Here is a 17,241-nt window from a genome sequence, read left to right on the forward strand (position 1 = left end):
TATGTATCCACACATGTAAATGAGTCTTCATTCAATACAATTATAGCATGGATAATAAACTATTATCTTGATACAGGAATTATAATAATAACTATACATTTATTATTGCCTCTAGGGCATAATTCCAACACTTACTTACGCAAACACCACAACAGATATATATGAATTTCTATTTAACCTCATCCTAGGACCTCCTCGGTGAAAAGACCTCGATGACGCCTAGAGGGGGGGGGTGAATAGGCTATTTAAAAACTTCTTCGGATTTGGCTTGAAACTAATGCGGAAATAAACTAAGAGGGTACTTGTCAAGCACAAATCCTAAATGCACTAGGCACTGCAACGTGTATCAACAACACGATCTACCAAGATGGACACAATACAGTTACTAACAAGCACAAGTAAGTTACACAAACTTACTTGAGCTATATCACACGACAAGTAGGTGAACAACACAAGATACTAGATCATACTATATCACACGATATATCAAAAGCTGCAAGTATGAACGTGTGGATATAGAAGGTATGCTTGAATGATTAATCTTGTACAAGAAATAGCCAACACAATATAATGAGCACAAACAATATGCAATGTATGTATGCTCAAGTAACACAAGTAAACCACAAGTAAGGAGTTAGGGTTAAGGATAACCAAGGTCACTGAGACGAAGATGTATCCCGATGTTCACTTCCTTGGAGGGAAGCTAGTCACCGTTAGAGAGGTGGATGTTACCACGAAGACACACCAACGCCACGAAGGCTCACCCTATTCTCCCTTTGAGGTAACACCACGAAGGCGTTTCTCAACCACTAGTGGTAAGCCTTTGAGGTGGCTTCCAAACCCTCACAAACTTTTCCGGGGGGTAATCACACAGATTGATTCCTCTCCGAAGAACTCCTACCGCCTAGGAGTCTCCAACCTCCAAGAGTAACAAGATCACGGGGAATGCTCAAAACTTGCTCAAATCTCAAATAGCTTGGGTTGAGAGGAGGAGAGGGAGACGATCTATCTTTTGATTAGAACAACTCTCAAAGGGGCTCACAAATGCTCTTAGGATCTAAGATTTGGTGTGAGCAAATGTGTGTGAGGTAGAAGTGTGTTCTTATGAGGATAAGGCTGTTTTGGGCTACCTCTCACGAAGTGGGAGGGGGGTATTTATAGTGGGGAGAGAAAAATAGCCGTTGGGGACACTTTAAGTCACACAGGGGTCGGACATCCGGCAGTTCACGGATGTCCGGGCGTCCACAAGGGTCGGACGTCCGACAGGGGTCGGACGTCCGAGGGTTGTAAATATATCTGGAACCACTGTGGAGTTGAACAGGGACCGGACGTCCGGAGAAGGCCGGAAGTCCGAGTTATTCGACTCAAACTTCTCTGGTGCAAGATTCCGGATTTCCGAAAGGGGACGGACGTCCAGCCCTCGGACGTCCGGAGGGAGCCGGAAGTCCGAGTTATATGGCTCAAGTTCTTCTGGTGCAAAGCTCCGGATTTCCGAAGCTGGTCGGACGACGTCCGGAGGGAGCCGGAAATCCGAGTTATAGAGCTCACGTTCTTCTGGTGCAGGGCTCCGGATTTCCGAAGCTGGTTGGTCGACCGGCCCTCGGATGTCCGGAGGGAGCCAGAAATCCGAGTTATAGGGCTGAAGTTCTTCTGGTGCAGGGCTCCGGATTTTCGAAGCCTGTCGGTCGTCCGACCCTTGACCGGCCCTCGGACGTCCGGAGGGAGTCGGAAGTCCGAGACATTAGACCTGTTTTGAGATAGGAGCAGAGTAGAGAATATGTGGTATTGAGCAGAATAGTGGATATCTAGTTTTGAGCAAGTTCATCACAAAAACCTCTGATCCCCTCTTAATAGTGCGGGATCCCCAAAGACTCAAGAATTGTAAAAGGGATACCGATGATCCATACTTGAGTGTGTACTTTTATTCGTTGATCATCACTCCACACCGCTAACATCAAAGTAACCGATACCTTGAGTTAGCCCTTTCACTTGAGCTTGATGTTGTTGTTCCTTCTTGGCTCAAGTTGAAAGCAAGACATGATGAAGTCTTCAAGTAGCTCTCCCATACACAATGTGAAAAGCCTAGCTTATGTATTCATCTTCATTTGTCCATCATGTGAACATCCACAAGAATCAAGCATGTAGTGCTCAGGAATGCTTATCTTGATCTTGTCCTTGTTAGCACATGAGCTTGTCCTTATCAACACATGATCATTAACAATAGTTTCAATGATATATTCGTGCTGATCCACTTGAACTTGCACACCACAATCTTGATGACGATCGCCACTTGACGTCATCCTTCATGGGTTGTATGAGATCTTCCTTTTGATGCAAGCCCATGGAAGCACACCTAACCCCCACATAGGACTCTCAAAAAGACCATGGGTTAGTACACAAACACGTAATGGACAATGCTTACCATACCATGGGATCACTTGATCCCTCTCGGTACATCTTATACGCTTTGTGTGTTGATCATCTTGATTTACTCTTTGTCTGAGATCTTGATCAACCTAGTGTCTCTATGACCATTCTTTGGATCATACCTTAAATACCATATTGATCATCATATAAACTCCTTGAACCCAACAGATAGACTTCAAGAAGTGCCTATGGACAAATCCTATAATATAACTTAAGGCAACCATTAGCCCATAGGAATTGTCATCAATTACCAAAACCACATATGAAGATATATGCTCTAACACTCGGTCAAATCCGATTCAACTAAAGTTGGAGAAACCGACATTCGCCAGTCATCTTTGAGCAACGGGGTTGCTCGTAGCGATGAAACCAGTCTCTCGTAAGTGTACGAGTAATGTCGGTCCAAGCCGCTTCGATCCAACAATACCGCGGAATCAAGAAAAGACTAAGGAGGGCAGAAAATCGCACATCACCGCCCATGAATTTTTTTGTGTTCTACTCGAGATGACATCTATGCATGAACCTAGCTCATGATGCCACTTTTGGGGAACGTCACATGGGAAACAAAAATTTTCCTACGCGCACGAAGACCTATCATGGTGATGTCCATCTACGAGGGGGATTTCAGATCTACGTACCCTTGTAGATCGCACAGCAGAAGCGTTAATAGATGCGGTTGATGTAGTGGAACATCCTCACATCCCTCGATCCACCCCGCGAACCGTCCCACGAACCATCCCGCGATCCGTCCCACGATCCGCTCCGATCTAGTGCCGAACGGACGGCACCTCCGTGTTCAGCACACGGACAACTCGACGATGATCTCGGCCTTCTTGATCCAGCAAGAGAGACGGAGAGGTAGATGAGTTCTCCGGCAGTGTGACGACGCTCCGGAGGTTGGTGGTGATCTAATCTCAGCACGGCTCCGCCCGAGCTCCGTAGAAACGCGATCTAGAGGAAAAACCGTGGAGGTATGTGGTCGGGCTGCCGTGGCAAAGTTGTCTCAAATCAGCCCTAATACCTCAATATATATAGGAGGGAGGGGAGGGGCCTTGCCTCGAGGCTCAAGGAGACCCAAAGGGTTCGGCCGAAGGGGGGGGGAGGAGGAGTCCTCCTCCAATCCTAGTCCAACTAGGATTGGAAGGTGGAGTCCTTCTCTCTTTCTCCACTTCCCCCTTTTTTTCTTTTCTCTTTGATTTTCTCTTATCCTGCGCAGGGTCCTTCTTGGGCTTGCCCACCAGCCCACTAAGGGCTGGTGCAGCACCCCTAAGGCCTATGGGCTTCCCCAGGGTGGGCTGCCCCCCCCCCCCACCGGTGAACATCCGGTACCCATTCATCACTCTCGGTACATTCCGGTAATTCTGAAAACTTTCCGGTAATCAAATGAGGTCATCCTATATATCAATCTTCGTCTCCGGACCATTCCAGAAACCCTCGTGATGTTCGTGATCTCATCCGGGACTCCGAACAACATTCTGTAACCAACCATATAACTCAAATACGCATAAAACAATGTCGAACCTTAAGTGTGCAGACCCTGCGGGTTCGAGAACTATGTAGACCTGGATGCCCATATTGGATCCTACATATTCTACAAAGATCTTATCGTTTGAACGTCAGGTCCAAGGATTCATATAATCTCGCATGTCATTTCCTTTGTCCTTCGGTATGTTACTTGCCCGAGATTCGATCGTCAGTATCCGCATACCTATTTCAATCTCGTTTACCGGCAAGTCTCTTTACTCGTTCCGTAATACAAGATCATGTGGCTTACACTAAGTCACATTGTTTGCAAGGCTTGTGTGTGATGTTGTATTACCGAGTGGGCCCCGAGATACCTCTCCGTCACACGGAGTGACAAATCCCAGTCTTGATCCATACTAATTCAACGGACACCTTCGAGATACCTGTAGAGCATCTTTATAGTCACCCAGTTACGTTGCGACGTTTGATACACACAAAGCATTCCTACGGTGTCAGTGAGTTATATGATCTCATGGTCATAGGAATAAATACTTGACACGCAGAAAAACAGTAGCAATAAAATGACACGATCAACATGCTACGTCTATTAGTTTGGGTCTAGTCCATCACATGATTCACCTAATGATGTGATCTAGTTATCAAGCAACAACACATTGTACATAGTCAGAAGACCCTGACTATCCTTGATCAACTGGCTAGCCAACTAGAGGCTTGCTAGGGACAGTGTTTTGTCTATGTATCCACACATGTATCTAAGTCTTCATTCAATACAATTATAGCATGGATAATAAACGATTATCTTGATGCAGGAATTATAATAATAACTTATTTGTCATTGCCTCTAGGGCATAATTCCAACACCAATCCCTTGCAATAATAACACTCCGTTTCAGGCTTAGGTCCAGCCTTGGGTTTCTTCGTCGGATTGGCAACATGCTTGCCGCTCTTCTTGCAATTATCCTTCTTGCCTTTGCTGTTTCTCTTGAAACTAGTGGTCTTATTCACCATCAACACTTGATGCTCTTTACGGAGTTCTAACTCTGCGACTTTCAGCATCACGAATAACTCGCCGGATGACTTGTTCATCCCTTGCATGTTATAGTTCAACACAAAGCTCTTGTAACTGGTCGCAGTGATTGAAGAAATTCTGTCAGTGATAGCCTCTTGCGGGAGTTCAATCCCCAGCTCAGCTAGACGGTTTGAGTACCCATACATTTTGAGCACATGTTCACTACCAGACGAATTCTCCTCCATCTTGCAAGCATAGAATTTATCGGAGGTCTCATACCTCTCGATCCGGGCGTTCTTCCAAAAGATAAACTTCAACTCCTGGAACATCTCAAATGCTCCATGACGCTCAAAGCGACATTGAAGTCCCGGCTCTAAGCCATATAAGAGTGCACATTGAACTACTGAGTAGTCCTCCTTACGTGTTAACCAAGCGTTCTTAACATCTTGGTTAGCCGTAGCGGGTGGTTCATCTCCTAGCGCGGCATTAAGGACATAATCCTTCTTCCCAGCTTGCAGGAGCAATTTAAGATTACGAGACCAGTCTACAAAGTTGCTTCCATCATCTTTCAACTTAGCTTTCTATAGGAACATATTAAAATTCAGGGTGACTGTCGCGTGAGCCATTGATCTACAACACAAATATTTTAAAGTAGACTTAGACTATGTTCAAGATAATTAGATTTTAACTAATCAAATTACTTGCGAAACTCCCACTCAAAAAGTACATATCTCTAGTCATTTGAGTGGTACATGATCCAAATTCACTAACTCAAGTCCAATCATCACGTGAGTTCAGAATAGTTTTAGTGTAAGCATCTCTATGCTAATCATATCAACTATACGATTCATGCTCGACCTTTCGGTCTCATGTGTTCCGAGGCCATGTCTGCACATGCTAGGCTCGTCAAGCTTAACCCGAGTGTTCCGCGTGTGCAACTGTTTTGCACCCATTGTATGTGAACGTTGAGTCTATCACACCCGATCATCACGTGGTGTATCGAAACGACGAACTGTAGCAACGGTGCACAGTCGGGGAGAAAAAAATTTCGTCTTGAAATTTTAGTGAGAGATTACCTCATAATGCCACCGTCATTCTAAGCAAAATAAGGTGCATAAAAGGATTAACATTACATGCAATTCATAAGTGACATGATATGGCCATCATCTTGTGCTTCTTGATCTCCATCACCAAAGCACGGACACGATCTTCTTGTCACCGACACCACACCATGATATCCATCATCATGATCTCCATCAATGTGTCGCCATCAAGGTTGTCGTGTTATCTATGCTATTACTACTAAAGCTATGTCCTAGCAATATAGTAAACGCATCTGCAAACACAAACGTTAGTTTAAAGACAACCTTATGGCTCCTGTCGGTTGCCGTACCATAGACGTGCAAGTCGATATTAACTATTACAACATGGTCATCTCATACATCCAATATATCACATCACGTCATTGGCCATATCATATCACAAGCATACCCTCCAAAAACAAGTTAGACGTCCTCTAATTTGTTGTTGCATGTTTTACGTGGCTGCCATGGGTATCTAGTATGATTGCATCTTACTTACGCAAAAACAACAACGGAGATGTGCAAATTGCTATTTAACCTCTCCAAGGACCGCCTCGGTCAAAACCAATTTAACTAAAGTTGAAGAAACCGACACCCGCCAGACATATTTATGCAACGAGGTTGCATGTCAATCGATGAAACCAGTATTCATAAGCGTATGAATAATGTCGGTCCGGCCCGCTTCAATCTACCGCTAAATCGAGAAAAGAGTAAGGAGGGCAACAAATCGAACATCACCGTCCACAAAACCCTTTGTGTTCTACTCGAGATAACATCTACACATGAACCTAGCTCATGATACCGCTGTTGGGGAACGTTACATGGGAAACAAAAAAATTCCTACGCACACGAAGACCTATCATGGTGATGTCCATCTACGAGAGGAGATTTGGATCTACGTACCCTTGTAGCTCGTAGAGCAGGAAGCGTTAAGAAACGTGGTTGATGTAGTGGAACGTCCTCACGTCCCTCGATCCGCCCCACGAACTGTCCCGCGATCCGTCCCACGATCCATTCTGATCTAGTGCCGAACGGACGGCACCTCCGCGTTCAGCACATGTACAGCTCGACGATGATCTCGGCCTTCTTGATCCAACAAGCAAGACAGAGAAGTAGATGAGTTGTCCGGCAGCGTGACAACGCTCCGGTGGTGGTTGATGATCTATTCCTACAGGGCTCCGCCCGAGCTCCGCAGAAATCTGATCTAGTGGTGGAACTATGTGGTTTAGGGTTGAGTTGCACGTGGCAAAAGTTGTCTCAAATCAGCCCTAAAACACCACTATATATAGGAGGGAGGGGGAGGAGGCTTGCCTTGAGGGCCAAGCCCTCAAGGGGTGCGCCGGCCAAGGGGGAGGTGGACTCCCACTCCATTCGGTTTGGGGAAGGAGTCCACTCCTTCCTTCCCACCTCCCCTTTTTTCTTTTTCCTTTTTCTTTTCTTTGGTATTTTCTTATGTGGCGCCATGGGCCCCTTGGGCTGACTCCACCAGCCCACTAGGGACTTGTGGCGCCACCCTATGGCCTTGGGCTCACTCCCGGATGGGTGGGCCCCTCCCGGTGAACTCCCGGAACCCATTCGTCACTCCGTACACTGCCGGAATTGCCCGAAACTTTTCGGTAACCTAATGAAACCATCCTACATATCAATCTTCGTTTCCGGACCATTTCGGAAACCCTCGTGACGTCCGTTGTCTCATCCGAAACTCCGAACAACATTCGTTAACCACACATATAACTCAACTATACTAAAACATCGTCGAACCTTAAGTGTGCAGACCTTGCGGGTTCGAGAACTATGTAGACATGCCCCAAGGCACTCCTCGGTCAATATCCAATAGCGAGACCTGGATGCCCATATTGGATTCTACATATTCTCCGAAGATCTTATCGGTTGAACCTCAGTGTCAAGGATTCATATAATCCCGTATGTCATTCCCTTTGTCCTTCGGTATGTTACTTGCCCGAGATTCGATCGTCGGTATCCGCATACCTATTTCAATCTCGTTGCCGGCAAGTCTCTTTACTCGTTCCGTAATACAAGATCCCGTGACTTACACTTAGTCACATTGCTTGCAAGGCTTGTGTGTGATGTTGTATTACCGAGTGGGTCTCGAGATACCTCTCCGTCACACGGAGTGACAAATCCCAGTCTTGATCCATACTAACTCAACGGACACCTTCGGAGATACCTGTAGAACACATTTATAGTCACCCAGTTACGTTGTGAAGTTTAATGCACACAAGGTATTCCTACGATGCGAGTGAGTTATATGATCTCATGGTCATAGGAATAAATACTTGACACGCAGAAAACAATAGCAATAAAACGACCCGATCAATATGGCACGCTCATAGTTTGAGTCTAGTCCATCACATGATTCTCCTAATTATGTGATCCAGTTATCAAGCAACAACACTTTGCACATAGTCAGAAAACCTTAACTGTCATTGATCAACTGGCTAGCCAACTAGAGGCTTGCTAGGGACATTGCTTTGTCTATGTATCCACACATGTATCTATGTTTTCATTCAATACAATTATAGCATGGATAATAAAAAATTATCTTTAAATATGGAATATAATAATAACTATTTATTATTGCCTTTATGGCATATTTCCAACACCTAACCTGCGGAATAATCCACCACAGGCCCTTGGACAGGAGGTAGTGACGCACCTTGGACTGCCATCTCTTGAAGTTGTCACCGGCAAACTTTTCAGGCTTCATCAAATCCGCAACATGAGCATCCATGACAAATTGATACTCTAGAGTTTTCTGGATTGTTACAAACAATATACAATTTATCATTAATTTAATTCCTTTAATTAGTACATACATGAGCAGGTTAAGCATGCAAATGGTTTTCCTCAGAAACATGCAACCCATATTCAGAAAAGAGCAAATTGATAGCACCATCCATGTATGGTTAGCATGCAAATGAGAACATCACGTGATAATTTAGGACTATCTACCATCCTAGTGTCAACCGAGAAGTAGAACATGTAAATTAACATGGAGATACAGAGCCTATAGTACGCATAGGACATGGCTGAATCCACAAGCTGTAGGAACAAACAACAACCTACGTGTATATATATACACTAGATAGACCAGATCAGGAATCAACTAGAGCAGACACAAATTTAGCAATGGCCGGATGCAACTTACAGTCTAGATGTCGTTGCACTGGTGTTCGTCGATGGATTTTGTCGGAGAAGATCTCATTGAGGACGTCGTGGAAGCAGCGGTCGCCGGAGACGATGTCGTCGACGAAGCAGCAGTTGCCGTAGACGATCTCATCAGGACAATGACGAAGGAGCGGTCGCGCGGACACTACCCAGAAAACTCTAGACCGCCCCCGTGCAGAGTCGAAGAACGCGGCCGGAGTCACGGAGACACCGCTCGCCGCACTGCCGTTGCACGACGGACAGCACATTCGGCTTCGTTCAGAAGGTGACTGAGCACTTGTGGTATACAGGGAAGAGGATGGAGATGAGATTTAGTTTTTCTCCCGATGCTATCTTCCCTTTATAGGTAATTCTGCATGAAGCAGTCCAACAAACAACGTTTCAATGAAACGTCTTGCCGAGCGATGCGGTGCACTCGTTGGAAGCAGGAAATTCAGAAGGAGCAGTACATAATGCACACGTCTTGCCTGAAGACTCGGGAAGGAGCTGCAGCTGTCGAACGACCAGCGACGTGGTGCATGAAACTTAAGTTTGTTACGTGACAGGATAGCTCATGCATCTGACTTGGAATTCTTTGAACTGATGCATGTGTCCATGTATTATTTCCAACAGTAACAGCCAACCCCCGTCTTCAGTGACTGCATACAAAGAAGAAAACACTTGCACCAAGTGTGCGCAAGAGGGTTGCCAATGACCTTGGACTCATTATTTGCAAGTAAGTAAAGTGTGTAGATGAAAGTTGATAAATGCAAATCCGACGACCTCATCACCCACAACAGCCGCCTCCCATTCTCCTCCTTCTCCGGTGCTCGAAGGAGATGGAGATCCAACAAAGCGTCGTCCATGGCGATGGCCAAATATGCCATGTAACCACGTGCACTTCCTCGGCGAGACAAGGCCTCGTGAGGACATGAGGTCCCATGAAAAGTAGCAGCAGATCATCGGGTGTCGTCTAGGGTTTTGGGCATCGGCTCCAACTCCGGTGGCCACCGGTCAGTTGCTCCTCCTACTCCTCTCTATATCTCTCTTCCTCTTCTAATCTCTTTCTCTTCTTTTGTAGCAGAAACAGAGGAGAGGTGTGGAGACGAGTTGGGTGGGGAAGCACCATTGAAAGGATCGATATGGTTGACTAGAGGGGGGTGAATAGGCAACTAATTTTTTTAAGTTTTTCTTTAACAAATTAAGTTTAGCAACAAATAGGTTATCTAGATGTGCAACTAAGTGAGCAACCTATATGATGCTAGCAACAACAATAACAAACAAGAAGCTAATACAAGTAAAGGTAAGAAGTAACCACAAGTGGAACCGATGAAGACGAGGATGTGTTTTTGAAGTTCCTTCCCTTTGAGGGGAAGTACGTCTCCGTTGGAGATGTGTGGAGGCATAATGCTCCCCAAGATGCCACTAAGGCCACCGTATTCTCCTCACGCCCTCACACAATATGAGGTGTCGTGATTCCACTAGTGGTGCCCTTGAAGGCGACGATCGAACCTTTACAAACAAGGTTGGGACAATCTCCACAACTGGATTGGAGGCTCCCAATGAAACCACGAAGCTTCACCACAATGGAATATGGCTTCGAGGTGACCTCAATCGTCTAGGGTGCTCAAACACCCAAGAGTAACGAGATCCGCGAGGGATTGGTGGGGGAATAAATTTTCTCTTGGTGGAAGTGTAGATCAAGACACTCTCAAGCAAACCTAGAGTATAAACAAGTTTTGTTGGCTAGGGAGAGAGATCAAACGAAAATGGAGCTTGGAGCAACAATAGAGCTTAGGGTTGGGAAAGGTTATCTTCTCAGGGAAGAAGAACCCCTTTATATAGTGGGAGGACAAATCCAACCATTACCCACTTACTCAGACCGCTCAAGAGCGGTACTACCGCCCATAAGATGTAGTACCGCTCCAAAGGGGAACAGTACTACCGTTGGGGCAGAGGCCAACAGTCAACGAGGGAGGAAGAGGTCGGTAGTACTGCGGGAGCGGTACTACCGCTGACAGGAGTGGTACTACCGATCATAAGAGGTAGTACCGCCTCCTATATTTGCTCAGGACAAGCTGGAGACTTATCCAGAAATACCAGGGGGGTCTTGCATGATAGTAACAAGCGGTACTACCGCTTGCTGGGCAGTACTACCGCCCTGTAGTACCGCTCCATAAACCGCGTACACAACACTTACATTACCACTATATGATTCATCTTGACTCATATAGTTGTGTCCGAGTGATTTATTTGCATTCAATGACGAAGATTCATCATCACTACTAGAGTCATTGCCAGCATACCCGGTGTTGTCTTGATCTATTAATAACCTTTCAATAGGTATTGTATCAATGTACAATGAAATCGTGAAAAATTGTATGGATTAAATGAAAAAACTTGTTGTCCGTCGTCGAAGGGTTGATCAACATCGTTCGACGTCGGTGCCACGTCGGTCACTGCAACCGCCGGCGTCGAAGCGGGGGGAGAGGGTCACGTCGCCAGTGGAGACGTGTGCAGCGGCGTACCGGTGGCGACGGAGACGAGACGTCGGCGGTGGAGGCGACGTGTGCTAGACTCACGGCGTCGGCGGAGACGTGGGGGGGGGGGGGGGTTGAGCCACGTCGGCGAGACGTCGCGGCGCCGCCGCGACGGCGGAGTCGGGCGTGATGGAGTTAGGTTTTTTTTTTCAACCAAACCGCCGACGCGTGGGTGACGTGGCGTATGTACGACGGTCGGGCGAACGTCACGACATATACGGTACAGAACGTGCAATGACCATACTGCCCTTATACGTTTAGGGGGTTGTACCGAAGAAGACCTCTCATATAAGATGCTTTTATTCATCTGAATGTGGAATGACAAAAAGTATATGAAACAAAATCAAAGGGACCTAGTCATCATTTTAGCTATGTATGATCATTTATCAAGGATACGGATACAACTTAGTCCGCCCACTAGCAAAATATCCGTCGAAATAACACTTGGTACCGGAAGAGTGACCATGTTCAGACTCAACATTAATTGTTGTTTATAATATCAAAACAGAAGGAACGATCAGTCGTCTGTATTGAAATAAAATATGTGATTATATATGGATACAGGATCAACCGAATGTTACTTGGCTTAGAAGTTAGAACCCAGGATTATTCTTTTTCATTGAACTCCGTATGAGGAGGACATGCAGCTTGGCAGGGACATTGTTGCTGCCGTTCTTACTAGAACCTGAACCAAGTGTTGTTGGTGTGGTGTCAGCGGCTGCTGTAGTCGGTGTGACGAGGACATGCTGATTGGGTATGCCGTAGGCTGCTGCTCACTGTTTGGATGTTGACTGAGAGGTGTGGGCTCTTTGGCTGCTGATCAGGTGCAGCAGGACCTCCTCCTTGCACTGGATTTGCTCACTGTTGGGATGTCGATTGAGAGGCGCGGGCTCTTTGCCTGCTAATCAGGTGCAGCAGGGCCTCCTCCTTGCACTGGATTTGCTCTCTAAGCGGTACTAGTGCTGCTGCTACTCTCGTACAAGTCCAAGAGCAAGAAGGCGATGCATGGAAAGGCTTCAGTTCAACTGAAAACAACATGAATCCACATAATAACACCACAGACAAGCAAGTGACAAATTAAACTCAGCACACCACAGTGCCACCGCGCCGCGCCGTCACCGTGCTCGTCGCCCATGCACGTCTACACGTCCTGCGCGCCGGCGCCGAGGTGCTCGAACAGGAGGCACTGGACCGTGCTTTGCACGTGCGGCCGTGCGGTCCGACGTGACGCAGAGCGAGACACTGACGACGAAGCGGCCCGAGTCAACACTGCGTGAGGCGCTGATGAAGAGTGGACCGAACAACGTGGAAGGAAGCGGAAAAGAGCAGTCGTGTGACCGAACCCTCTCTGCTAATGGGTAGCTGGCCCGTGGACCCCACCTTAATTAAACACAGGAAATAACGTTTTAAATAATTTGACTAGTCCGAGCTGACTGGGTAATCAACAGCTGATGCAGTCAACGCAGTTAAAACCAATCAATGCAGTCAAAACCAGTCAAAATCAACTGGGAGGTTGATTCTTGAACCGAATGACAAGTTTAGGGTGTGGGACAACTGGTTTTGGAGTTGAATGTTGAATCTTAAACCAAGTGGCAAGTTGAGGGTTGTAATGTGGATTTTTCTCATCAATTGCAAGATCATATGTATGACCACCAAAAGCATTAAGTACCAATAGTAAACCAATGTTGAGTTAGGATTATTGCTCTAAAGATCATATTTGCACTAAAGTTGTACTAAATCAGTGACAGTTATTTTGAGATGGAGGGAGTAGATTGGTAGGTTGAACTACCCAAGCAGGGCTATTAGAGGTGATAGGGTCAACTAAACAACAGGAAAATATGTTACTGCATTACGGATTTGCAAAATGTAGTTGTATATCAGGCATTAGTGCATTACACTAGTATTCCTCTTAAAAAGAAATTCTGGGTAAGAAATAAAGTACCTGTGAAATTTAGAGCATGCTAGATTCCTCCGCTGCCCAGAAAACAAAAGCACACCTCCTGAGCCCTAACAAAATATTTCTGCACGTTGGTGAAGAAAGCACGTCTAGAGAGGTCACTTGTGTGGAAAATTTTCTACCCTTGGACCACCCAATAATGAAAACTTCCACGGAATTTACTCCAAAATTTAATCAGACGCCTACAGAAAATTACAACGGTCAATGTGATGGTACCAAACCGCAACCTAGAGTGAGAGAATGCAAAAGTAGCAAAAGAATGTCAGTCAAGCAGCATTCTACTATCAGAATTCAGAAGAACAGATATTTGTACAGAACAATATTGCATCTTACAAAGTCATACTCAATTAGTAAAGTAGGAAACGTATATCACTGCTGATTCCACTATGGTAATATAGAAGGGCAGTGCACAACCTAGCCGATATTTTAATGCTGAACTGCAAAATTTCTCATGCTCACCTTCAAGTCCATAAATACTTAATGGAGCAAAAATCCTGACAATCTAAACAAACTGCAAAATGCCTTCATTTCTCATTGTTGAATTAGCCATAGCATCAATTAGATTCCAGTATGGAGGAAAATAATACCCTCAGAATTTGTCATCAGGAGCAAACCCTTTCTGAAGCATCTCATCATGAAGTTGAAATGACTCCTTCGAGTTTCCAGCTGCAACATGACCATTTATCATGGACATATATGTATATCTATCTGGTTCGATTCCTCTAGCACCCATTTTCTTGTAAACCCAATCAGCTTCTTGCATATTACCATGTACAGAAAACCCATTTATAATCATATTATACGTGACAGTGTCTGCTTGAACCTTTTCATTCTCCATCATGTTAAGCAAATTAAAAGCTTCATGCATCTTCTCTTCTTTAACATAACCATGGATTAGGGTGTTGTAAGTAATTAAATCAGGCAACACCTTGGCATCCCTCATCTTCTGCAAAAATTGTTGTCCCTTCAATACATTTCCAGACCGGCAGTAACCCTTAATGATGGAATTATAGGTCATGATGTTTGGCACAATCCCCTTGTTTATCATTTCATCCAAAAACCCAAATGCATCATCCACTTGTCCCTTCTCACAGTGGCTGTCTATCAGGATGCTGTAGGTAATGTGATTGGGGAAGATTTCTCGAGAATGCATATCATCCCATAGCTCATTAGCTTTGCCCAGATCACCTTGTCTGCACATTCCATCAATCAAAGTGTTGTATGTCACAATGTCTGGCGTCAAACGCTCATGCAGCATTGTTTCAAATAGTTGCAATGCCTTCTCTATGTTGCCCTCCCTACAATACCCATGAATTAAAGTTGTGAAGGTGCATAAATCTGGTGGGACCCCTCTCTCCCTCATCTCAGTCAAAAGCTCCTCTGCATCAGACAACCTACGCCCTTTACAGAGCCCATTCAGCAAGGTATTGTAAGTTACCACATCTGGCAAACATCCATGGCCAACCATCTCATCCCTAACTCTCAGCGCCTCCAACATTGACCCAGCCCTGCAATATCCACCAATGATCATTGTGTAAATCACACCATCAGGCATCAACCCGAACTCTCTCATCTCCCTCAAGTAGGCTGCCCCACGGTCCATCTCCCCCCTCCTTGCAAACAACCCAATCAAGCAACTAAAGCTCACAATATCTGGTGTGACTCCACGCCGCCGCATCTCCTTATAAAACTTCATCGCCTCACCAGCCTCCTTAACTCTACAAAATCCCCCAATCAACATGTTGAAGCTCCGAACATCGGGAGCCACCCCATACTCGTCCATTGCCCTGAACACCTCCCTCGCTTTATCCCACCTTCCATTCCTACACAACCCCTTCAACACCGCATTATACGTCAAGATTCCCGGCTTTATCCCCTGACTAACCATCGAATCGACCACTGCCATCGCCGCCTCAACATCCCCAGCACGAAATCTAGCATCAATCATCACATTATGGGTTACCACATCCGGAAACACGCATCTCTTCTCCATCTCGGAGATCACGGTATCAACCTTATCGAACTGTAGGGCTTTACAGCAGCTGTGGACCATGATGTTAAGCGTGTAGGTGTTTACCTCGGAGCCGGAGGACAGGACGAGGCGGTAGGCGTCCGCGGTGAGGTGGGGCCAGCCGGCGCGGGAGAGCGCGGCCAGGAGCGCGTTTGAGGCGGCGGCGGGGATGGGGACGCGGCGGTCGAGGAGGAGGCGGAAGGCCTCGAATGCCTCCCGGGGCTTGCGGGACTGGGTGTAGGTGCGGATGAGGAGGTCGAACACCTGCGGCTGCGGGGTCGGGGAGGAGGCGAGGAGGGACGACACGATATCGACGCGGGAGGCGCCGCGGCGCCGCGACATGCGGAGGAGGAGCGACTGGCACTCGGAGGCGCGGCCCGCCGCCGCGGCTGCCGTCGCGGCGGCGGCCAGGACGGCCGTCGAGGGCCTCGCGCCGGTCCCACCATGGGAGACGGCTAGGCTCGCGGTCGAGCGTCTGGTGGACACGGCCACGGTGGGAAGGCAGGGCAGGCGGCGCGGAATCGCCATTGCCGACGGCGAACGGTGGTGGACTCGAGTGCGTTGGAGGCTTGGGGTTGGAGCTGCCGCCTTCAAGCTGAGAATGCGAAACCAATAAACCCACCTTCCGCTAAGCATTACGTATACCACAGGACACGCTTTCTAGCCATTTTCTCTGTTCATGAGAATACGCCTTCGGGTGATTAAGGCCCTGTTTGTTGTTGGGGGTGGGGATTGGATGATTTGCCTCATTTTATGAGGGTTGGATGATTTATCCTAGCGTTATCTCAATGACCAATGATCCCGACCCCATCCGTCAGCCTCAGGGACGAGGGTAAATTATTAAATTGGGAAGTAAAGTGGGGGCAAAAGATTCAATTTCTCATTTGTTGGACTAGACTAAAAAAATACCTTTTAATTTCTATGTAAACAAACGGAAGAAACTATTTTTTTAAGAGACGAATCTATTGAAGGGACTTTTTTCTTTAACCTGTGAAACAAAAAAAATTAGTCCCTTCGAAACAAACTCCCCTTAAAACTTCAGGGAATCCGAGTCCCGAGAATCGTGCTGTCCCGAGAATCCGAGTCCACACTGGAATCCGACTCCGGCCCCGACTCCACGACGCGTCCCATGGCGAAACCGACTCGGACTCTCGCCTAGCCTGCCGCATCTTTTTAAGCGGCAGCAGTCCAACGCAGCTCTGCCAACTCAACCGTGTACCGACCCAGATATTCACAGCCGCTCGCTCTCCCGCCGTACGTCGACTAGTGCGGTGCACACACCCACACTCCGACAGCATGATGCCGGGCTCTAACCCCGGCGCCGGCGCCCCGACGGCGAGGCCTCCCGCAGCAACTCCACGAGTGCAGGGGGCCGGCGTGACGCGGCCGGTGATGAGCACCTACGTTAACCTCGGCACTGCCGTGAGAGCAGCCCCGACACCGCAGATGAAGATGCAGGCCGCGGCGGCTGCACGAGCGCCCGGCATTCAGGCGTACCCTCGTGCGGTCGGTGCCGCCGCCCCGACCGCGAGGCCTGGCATGCCATTACCACACATGCAGGG

The 17,241-nt window shown here is 47.0% G+C and overlaps 1 protein-coding gene across 3 annotated transcripts; it reads right to left on the reverse strand.

Annotated features, from left to right (window-relative positions):
• Positions 1-12,176: 12,176 nt before the first annotated feature.
• Positions 12,177-16,361, reverse strand: LOC123449525 (pentatricopeptide repeat-containing protein At5g01110-like). 3 transcript variants are annotated; one of them, XM_045126776.1, is made up of 3 exons: positions 14,256-16,361; positions 13,654-13,850; positions 12,177-13,091 (listed from the first exon to the last, which is right to left on the reverse strand). In XM_045126776.1, exon 1 carries the CDS (start codon positions 16,313-16,315, stop codon positions 14,258-14,260), a length of 2,058 nt encoding a protein of 685 aa, XP_044982711.1. In that variant the 5' UTR covers positions 16,316-16,361; the 3' UTR covers positions 12,177-13,091; positions 13,654-13,850; positions 14,256-14,257. The 3 variants fall into 3 exon arrangements, with proteins under 3 accessions (XP_044982711.1, XP_044982710.1, XP_044982709.1); XM_045126775.1 differs by having other exon boundaries at positions 12,177-12,736; positions 14,128-16,359; XM_045126774.1 differs by having other exon boundaries at positions 14,128-16,359.
• Between the last annotated feature and the right edge of the window lie 880 nt (positions 16,362-17,241).

The sequence above is a fragment of the Hordeum vulgare genome, chromosome 4H (genome assembly GCF_904849725.1).
Source record: "Hordeum vulgare subsp. vulgare chromosome 4H, MorexV3_pseudomolecules_assembly, whole genome shotgun sequence".
NCBI classification, from domain to species: Eukaryota; Viridiplantae; Streptophyta; class Magnoliopsida; order Poales; family Poaceae; genus Hordeum; species Hordeum vulgare.

Coding starts and splice junctions, on each gene's coding strand:
- LOC123449525 (XM_045126776.1), bottom strand. CDS start 16,315: ATGCTTAGCGGAAGGTGGGTTTATTGGTTTCGCATTCTCAGCTTGAAG.